The 9322-nt window shown below is 44.8% G+C and overlaps 1 protein-coding gene across 1 annotated transcript in view; it reads right to left on the bottom strand.

Moving 5' to 3' along the window:
- The window catches only part of gars1 (glycyl-tRNA synthetase 1), a 58015-nt gene extending 49762 nt beyond the window's left edge, over positions 1 to 8253 (bottom strand). Inside the window, exons 1-2 of the mRNA XM_048618180.1 lie at positions 7725 to 8253; positions 227 to 322 (exon numbers count right to left, since the gene is read on the bottom strand). Coding sequence (XP_048474137.1) covers positions 227 to 322; positions 7725 to 8189 — 561 coding nt within the window. The 5' untranslated portion in view covers positions 8190 to 8253. The remainder of the gene's footprint in view (positions 1 to 226; positions 323 to 7724) is intronic.
- Between the last annotated feature and the right edge of the window lie 1069 nt (positions 8254 to 9322).

Genomic DNA, 9322 nt, shown 5'->3' with positions numbered 1-9322 from the left:
GTGTGTGTCTGTGTGTGTCTGTATGTGTGTATGTGCGTGTGTCTGTACGTGTGTATATCTGTATGCGTGTGTGTATGTACATGCATGTGCATATGTGTGTGTGTGTATCTGTGTATGTGTATACATGTCTGTGTGTGTGTGTATACATGTATGTGTGTATATGTGTGTGTCTGTGTGTGTATATATGTGTGTGTGTGTGTGTGTGTGTGTGTGTGTGTGTGTGTACCTTCAATTCATCTTCTGATTTTTGGAGATCCTGATATTTGAAGTGATAACTCTGTTGAGTTTGCAGAATACTCCTCACGCTGTTTAGTAGTTTTCCCTGCAAAGAAAGTAAATATTACTTCATGTGAATTTTAATGTAAGCCATGATTAATTTTTCTTCACTGACTCTCATACAATAGAAACAGCGTTTAGGGATACCCCTCAGGGTTACCAACTCTCCAGAATTGGCCAGAGACTCTATGCTATCTCAATTTAAAAAAAACCTCAAGGGCAATAACAAAAATTGTATAAGATTTTCCCATTTCCATGATCACTTTTCTCTTAATAATATGTAACACGTTATAGGAATAAACAGATGTTTCAAAGATCATTGAGTAGACAATCTTCATTCCACTCAGTTCATTCCAAACGTGAAGGGAAATTAAGATTGATGAAAGAAGACACATTATTTACATGGAATCAAGCCTGTGGTTTACATCTGATTAAGGGAATCTTTTGTCTGTGGAATCCTTCTCCCATTAAGGTCACCATCTGTAAAAGACACCCCTTCCTCCATAGAGGGCGTGTTCAGCTGCTCTGCTCGGTGCCCTCCCTCACCATCACCACCTACTGCTGGAGATTCCATTACAATAAATTGAATGATACATTAATAACAAATTTATTCGGGAATTTAAGACAATCAGGATGGCTAAAGAGGTTTCTTGCTTTCTAATTGGCTGTGGGAAGGCAGAGAATCATGAGGATTGAACAAAAATAGAAGTTGCTGGAAAAGCTCAGCAGGTCTGGCAGCATCTGTGAAGAAAAATCAAGAGTTAATGTTTGGGGTCCAGTGACCCTTCCTCAGAACTGGACTTGAAACGTTAACTCTGATTTTTCTTCACAAATGCTGCCAGACCTGCCGAGCTTTTCCAGCAACTTCTGTTTTTTTTTCCTGATTTACAGCATCCGCAGTTCTTTCGGTCATGAAAATTGATATGCCCTGTGCCCAATGGTGGGAGATTTAGCAGCAGATTTTCATGTGACAAAATCTCCTGGAATGCCCCCAATCAGAGTTGGTAAGCACAACGGGCAGACTAAAACCCAGGAGATTCAGGGCACCAGAACATCACTTGACCCATTATTGACCCATTGTGCCAACTGTTCAACTGACTCATAGAAACACAAAGTTATACAACATGGAAACAGACCCTTCGGGCCAACTTGTCCACACCGACCTAATATCCTAAACTGTTCTAATCCCATTTGCCAGCATTTGCCCTATATCCCTCTAAACACTTCCTAATCATGTGCCTATCCAGATGCCTTCTAAATGTTGTAATCATACCAGCTTCCACCACCTCCTCTGGCAGCTCATTCCATACACACACCACCCTCTGTGTGAAAAAGTTGTCCCTTGTTCCTTTTCAATCTTTCCCCTCTCACTTTAAACCCATGCCCTCATGGTTTGAGGAAAAGACCTTGACTAATCACCCTATCCATGCCCTTCATGGTTTATAAACCTTTGTAAGGTCACATCCCACCCCCTCCCTCCACATCCACCACCCCCCACCAACACTCCAGGAAAACCGGTGTTTTCTCATCCCACTTCCCGACTTTCCTTTTTCACAGACCTATCAAATTCCTTTATGTACTCTCATCAACCACCACCCCCCACACCACCCATCCCATTCTCATTTTGAACACAATGTTAGATTCTGATGCCAGTCTCGGCAATCTCCTCCCAACCCTCGGATATCTTGGCAGCTCTTTCCATTCTGGTGTGCTTCCTTTAAAATCCTCCATTGTGGTGACCACACCTTCAGTTACTGGGCCATAGACTCTGGAATTCCTTCCCTTCATCTCTCCTTCTCACTTTGCCCCTTAAAGACATGCACTAAATTTAACGAAGCATTTGCTTCTACATTTTTGATCTTGGATAATCCAATGGGATTAAGCCACACTTTTCTAAACTCCAGAGTATCTAACATAACTTGTGTGTGGAAATTGGTCAGGTGTCTCTCTAGCCCCAAACATCACATATCTGGATGCATATAAGCTGACCTCTTTCCAGCCAATGCATGCTATACTTTCATTAATGTCAACCCCAATTTTTTTTTCACTTCGCAACTGCCTGTTTTATTCACCAATACCTTACAGCTGGGTCTGTCCCCCCACCCAGCCTCTCCATCGCCTTTGATGGCCTGAATTGCCTTTACTAGCTTTGCATATAAATTAATCAATTGGAGAACACAGGGGTGATTTCCTGGTGGTGGTTAATAGTTGAAAAAAGTATAGGTGATTTGGTGAGGGGGAAAATAAAATCATTCAGTTGTGTGTAAGAACACTTCTGGATATAAAATAAATCCGAGGGATCAAGCAGGCAAATGGGGTGTGTTGCAAAGATACATGGGAGTTACACTCTGCACTAGATTCCAGTGACATTTCAAAATGGCGACAGTTCATTTTTCTATTTGAAATATAAGTCAATCCTCATTTCCAGAGGAGTTTTTCAAAGTGTCAAATATCATCTAAACTCACATCTACAGTACGGTCATTCTACCCAACTTCTCTTCGTAGGACCATCCACTCATCCCAGGAGTCAGTCTAGTGAAACTTCTTTCTATCCCCTCTCAGACAGAGGGATCTGAGTGTCCTAGTGCATGGGACAAAGAGATCTGGGGGTGTAGGGTCATAGTTCCGTGAAAGTGGAGTCGCAGGTAGACAGGATAGTGAAGAAAGCGCTTGGTACGCTTGCCTTTATTGGTCAGTGCATTGATTATAGGAGTTGGGAGGTCACATTGCAGTTGTGCAGGACATTGGTTAGGCCACTTTTGGAATACTGTATACAATTCTTCCAAAGGAAGAATGTTTTTAAACTTGAGAAGGACAGAAAAGTTGTAAAAGGATGTTGCAGGGACTGGAGGGTTTGAGCTACAGGGAGAGGCTGAATAGGCTGGGGCTATTTTCCCTGGAGCATCGTAGGCTAAGTGGTGACCTTATAGAGGTTTATAAAATCATGATGGGCATGGATAGGGTGAATAAACAAGGTCTTTTCCCTAGAAAAACGGAGTCCAAAATTAGAGGACATAGACTTAAAGTGAGAGGGGAAAGATTCAAACAGGACATGAGGGACAACTTTTTCACACAGAGGGTGGTGCGTGTATGGAACAAGCTACAAGAGGAAGTGCTGGAAGCTTGTACAATTATAACACTTAAAAGAAATCTGGATGGGTGTATGAATAGGAAGGGTTTAGAGGGATATGGTCAGATTGAGATATCTGTTTGGTGCAGATGAGTTGGAACAAAGGTCTGTTTCAAACATGGAACATAGAACATAGAACAGTACAGCACAGTACAGGCCCTTCGGCCCACGATGTTGTGCCAACCTATTATCCTACAAAGATCAATCTACCCCACATACCCTACATTTCACTATCCTCCATGTGCCTATCCAAGAGTTGCTTAAAAGTCTCTAAAGTATCTGACCCCACTACCACTGCTGGCAGCGCATTCCACACGCCCGCCACTCTCTGTGTGAAGAACCTACCTCTGACATCTCCCCTACACCTTCCTCCAATCACCTTAAAATTATGCCCCCTTGTTTCAGTGCTGTATGACTCAATGACTCTATCTGAAAAGGTTAGTACGCAGGTACAGCAAGTAATTAGGCAAGCTAGTAGAATGTTATCAGTTATCACAAGGGGAATTGAATGCAAAAGTAAAAGTATGCTTCAGTTATGCAAGATGCTGATGAGACTGCATCTGGAGAAATGTGTACAATATTGGTCACCTTATTAAAGGGAGGATGTATGGGTGAGGGGTCTTAATAGTGTAGATGTGCAAAGGATATTTCCACTTAAGGGAGAATCTAGAACCAGGGATTGCCTATTAAAGCAGAAATGACGAGTTTTTTTGGGATTTTCTCTTCCTCGAAAGGTGGTGGATGCAGAGTCTTCGAGTATTTTTAAAGCAGTGATTGATTGATTCTTGTGAAGTGAGAATATGGAGTAATCATGATCTTAACAAATGGCAGAGTAGGACCCAAGGACTGATGGGTCTATTCCTGCTCTTAACTCATCCATTTATGTGAATGTGGGTTCACCAGCATATCCTTTCTTAGGTAGAGAGTCAAATACCGTACATGGTTCCCCCAGATGTGGCCTCTCCAAAGCCATGTACAGTTACAGCAAGACTTACAATTGTATCCAACCCACTTACAATAAAGACCAACACACCATTTGCCTTCCTAATAATTTGCTGCCCCTTGCATGTCATCTTTCTGTGTTGCCTGTACAATGGCATTCAATCCTCTCTCAACACCAGTTAGAAGTCTCTAACAGAAAACCTTGAGGTTTCTATTCTACCTCCTACCAAAGTGAATTAATCCACATTTCACCACATTATCTTGCACACTCAATTCACCAGTTTCCTTGCAGTCCTTTTGATCTGACTTTTCCCATTGATTTTGGGGGCTACATGTAAATGCAGAGTACAGCAACTCACCAAATCTCCTCAGACAGCGCCTTCCAAACCAGCAACCACCTTCCATCTAGAAGGGTAAGTGTAGCAGCTACATGGGAACACCACCACCTGCAAGTTCCCCTCCAAGCCACTCACCATCCCAACTTGGAAATATATCGCTGTTCCCTCAGTGTCACTGGGTCAAAATCCTGGAATTCCCTCCCTAACAACATTGTGGGTCTACCGACAGCACATGGACTGCAGCGGTTCAAGAAGGCAGCTCACCCCCACCTTCTCAAGGGCAACTAGAGATGGGCAATAAATTTTGGACAGTCAGTGATGCTGATGTCCCATGAAAGAATGAGTTTTTAAAAATAGACGTAGGGCATAAGCAAGAAGGCCTGGTGAGTGTTTGTAGTTACCACATCATTGATGTTCATTAACAGATTATAAACCCCTGGGACAGGTACCAACTTTTGATAGGATGTGAACATCACTGGCAAGGGCAGTATTTGTGGCCAGTCCCATAATTGCTTTGCTATACCCTTTCAGAGGCACCACATTGCTGTGCACCTGGGGAGGTGACAGCCTAATGATATTATCGGTGGACTGTTAATCTAGAAACCAAGGTAATGTTCTGGGGACATGGGTTCAAATCCCACCATGGCAGATGGTGGAATGTGAATTCAACAAAAAACTATAAATCAGAGCCTAATGATGACCAAGGAACAATCGTTGGTTGTTGGAAAAACCCATCTGCTTCATTAATGTCCTTTAGGGAAGGAAACTGCCATCCTTATCTGGTCTGGCCTACATGTGACTCCAGACCCACAGCAACGTGGTTGAATCTTAGGTTAAGGTTGGCAATAAATGCTGGCCTAGCCAGCAACACCCAATTCCTGTGAATGAACAAATTAAGAGTCAAGTGTAGAGCAGACTTGGTAAAGGTGGCAGATTTCCTTCCTTGAAGGTCATCAGTGAATCAGATGGGTTTTAATGACAAGCTTTCAATTCTAAATAATTACACTCACATTTTAACCAGATGCTGTGGTTAAACCCCAGGTCTTTAGTCTGAGTCTCTGGATCATGCGTCCAGTCACATTACCATCATCCATCAACACCTCTGAGCTAATTCATAGATTGGAGTCAAGGGGAGGGGAGGAAGTTGCTGGATTCAAAAGGGTTCTGCTTCTCCCCAGCAACCAAGGCCTGATTTTTGTGTGGAGCCCTGGTTTGCACAGTTACTCCCCACTCTGGTCTTCTTCTCCAGGAGGCTAAGGAAATTCAGCGTGTCTGTAAAGGTTCTCACCAACTTTTATAGAAGCACCACAGAAAGCGTTCTATCTGGATGTATCACGGCCTGGTACAGCAACTGCTCTGCCCAGGAATGTAAGTAACTACAGAAATTGGGAACACAGCCCAGACCCCATCACGCATTGACTCCTTTTATACTTCTCACTGCCTCAGGAAGGCAGCCAACATCATCAAAGACCCCTCCAACTCTGGTTATAATCTCTTCCAATCTCTTCTGCCAAGTAGTTGATCCTGCTTTTTATGCAGATTCTTTGCAGCCATAACTTTGTATTTCTCGCTCTGTTCAATCACCCTATGATCTTCGTATGTTATGATCCGCCTGTACTGCACGGAAAACAAAACTTTTCACTGTACCTAGGTACATGTGACAATAATAAATCAAATCAAATCAAATATTTCGGGAGCACAGAGGGAACATAGTCCGCACAGAGTGGAAATTCCCTCGGGTTTCTCATTCAGTCCCTAGTCGAATAGCAGTGGGCGTGAGAGGGTGTACCTGGAGGTGATGGAGGGTGAGGTGTGGGCTGAGATTTGGCGAGGATGTCGATTTCACAGGGCTGGTGCCGAGCTAGGTCTGGGGAGCAGGAAGGCAGTGGGATGTGCTCTGAACTGGGATGGATGGTGATTGGTGTCTTGGGCTATTGGGGTGAAGGGGGTAGGGAGGGGCAAGGTATGGTGGCTTTGCGAGAATTAGATTTCCCAGTGTGAAGGGTGAGTGTCCCACGTTCCTGCCCTCCAGCTGAGATACAGTGCACTGTCACTCGATAATGATTAACCATCTATAGCTTCCCCAGCTCCCAGTTCTATTACTCTGGGAGTTTTACGGAGCTGTAACTGCGTGGGATCTCATCGAGCAGATGGTCAGAGATTCTGGGATGTTGGACCTGTCTGTCCTCTTGAACCTCCACCACAGAGGGAACAATCGGATATAATGACCATAGAAACAGGAGCGGAATTAGACCATTCAGCCCCTCGAGCTTAGTCTAGCATTGGTGGCTAATGTAACTGTGGATCCAATTCCTCTTACCTGCCTGACTCCATTGGCAACTCTAACTCAGCCTTGGAGAAATGCAATACCCCAGCACCCACAGGGGGCGGGGGGATGAATTCTGCAGACCAAAAACCCTCAATGAGAAAGCATTCTTTCTCACCTCTGTCTTAAATGGCTTATTCTGAAACAGGATCCCTGGGTCCTGACTCATCTTCTCAGTATCTGCCCTGTCGAGAGCCCTCAAAATCTTTGTACAGTACAATCCACAACATCTTCATCATGTCGGCACTAGTTCAAATCCTTCCTCAAATCCCTTCCATTCATTTCACAGAATCTAACAGCTCAGGAGGAGGCCATTCAGCCCGTTGTGTTCATACTAGCTTGTAGTCAGGACGTTCTCATTTGTCCTGCTGTTTTCCCAGTGCCCTTGGCGAAACCTTTGCCTTTACAAGACCCAATCAATTCCTTTTTAAGGTTACATTTCAAATGCCTTCAACTGTGACTTCCAGCATTTTCTAGACCTTCCTAACCCATCGCGCAAAAGGAAAATTCTCTGAATCCTGCCTCTGCTGTTTCACATATTACTTTCAATCTTTGCCCTCTTGTTACTGATCCTCTAATGTGGTAATTGAGGGATGATTGTGCCTCCTTATTGTGACCTGCACCCCAACCCCATGATTTTGTAGATCCCCATTAAATCTCCCTCCATCCCAGTTTCCCAAAGATATCGCAGACCCTTATTCCTCTCACTCACCTTAATCTCAGCCGCTGCCTTTTCCAAGCTGAGCAGGGAGTGGGATTTGTGTTTGCCTGTTATTGTACATGGCCCACACACACACTCTCCATCGTCTTCACAGTAAAACTCCAGAGGCTCCTTGTGTTCACGGCACTGTCTCTCTATAAGATCACTGGGGAGCTGTCCTGCAGGGTCACCTACACCCACCTCCTGAGGGTCTCTTCCAGGTGGGGGGAGCTCGGCTGTGAGGGATGGGACAGCAGCTTTCTCCGGTTGGCTTTCCCCATCCAGCCTGGGCTCCGAGACCAATGGTTTGATACACACTGGGCAGTCCAGTCTGCTCGCAGCTTCTCCCTTGGCCCGGGCATCCTCGATACAGTTTGAGCAAAGGTAATGGCCACAGGGCAATGCATTGGAATCAGGGAATGGGCAGTGGCAGAAGGCACAAGTCGGCAGATCCTCGGTTATGCCTGTGTCCTCCATCCTTAGTGAAACCTCGGAGAGAGGTTTGACACAGTGCAGCGGGGAGAGTATAACCTGCAGCAAGCCTCCTGCAACCCAACTGAATGGGAGGGACTGAACGCTGTTTGTTACAATCTCGAGATTCACTCCGACTGCACATTAACCCTTTGCCAACTGCAGCAGATTAACCAGGCTGCGGTTAAACATCTCAGATGCCAGCAATCCAAATAAAATCCAGAAAGTGCTGGAGACCTGGGGAGAGAGTGAGAGCGAGGGTGAGAGAGAGAAAAAGGGTTAATGATCCAAGTCTCCATCAGAACATGAGGAGAAGTTGGGTTTTACGCTCTGGAGGAAGATGGAGTGGAACAGAAGGCAAGGTGAGGGGAGGGTTAGAGTTTGAAGGAGATTTGAGATCGACGGAACTTTTCCAGGCCTGTCTAAACATGGGATTAGTCCTGGAGGATTGCAAATGTGACACCGTTGTTTAAGAAAGGGGTAAAGAGTAACCCAGGGACGTCAATAGTGGGAAAACTAATGGAGGCTATAATACAGAATAAGATAAATACACACTTAGAGAAAATTAGAAATTAGCTTTTATTGGTCATGTGTACTTTAGTACAGGAATACAGGAGTACAGTGAAACTTGGACAAATTCACCATTTCTGGTGCCATCCTAGGTGCAATCTACCTAGCTACAAAATCTTAGGCAACAAGTAGAAAAATAAAGAAAGTAGTTAAGAGTTCGACATTACAGTTCTTCTCAGTATAAATTAGTAAATAAGAATTTAAAGTTAAAAGTTCCAAATTACAGTCCTTCTTTAGCCATGGGCCTGCACTCACTCCATGTTGGGCATTCCACACGCTGGGCTCAAAATCTCGATCCCCGCGCCTCTGCTTTGCTGTCTGACTGCCGCATCACCCCAGGCCGCCTGAGTCTGACCCCGGGCCCCCACGTGCTCCCGCGATGCCATTGACTGCCAGAGATCACCCAACAATCTCCTTGTGGCCAACCGATCAGGCCCCCCAGCCACTGCCGCTGCCCTCCATGGCCAAGCTCCCTCCAAAACGTAGGTTGAGGAGGAAAACTGAAAAAAAAGGAAAAAACAAACAAAAGAAAAGGAAAGAGAAGTGGCCAGAGCAGACGAGCTCTGGCT

This window comes from Rhincodon typus, chromosome 2, assembly GCF_021869965.1.
Source record: "Rhincodon typus isolate 14 chromosome 2, sRhiTyp1.1, whole genome shotgun sequence".
Lineage (NCBI taxonomy): Eukaryota > Metazoa > Chordata > Chondrichthyes > Orectolobiformes > Rhincodontidae > Rhincodon > Rhincodon typus.
The sequence above is the reverse complement of the archived record's forward strand: the minus strand, read 5'-3'. Positions and strand labels throughout refer to the sequence as shown.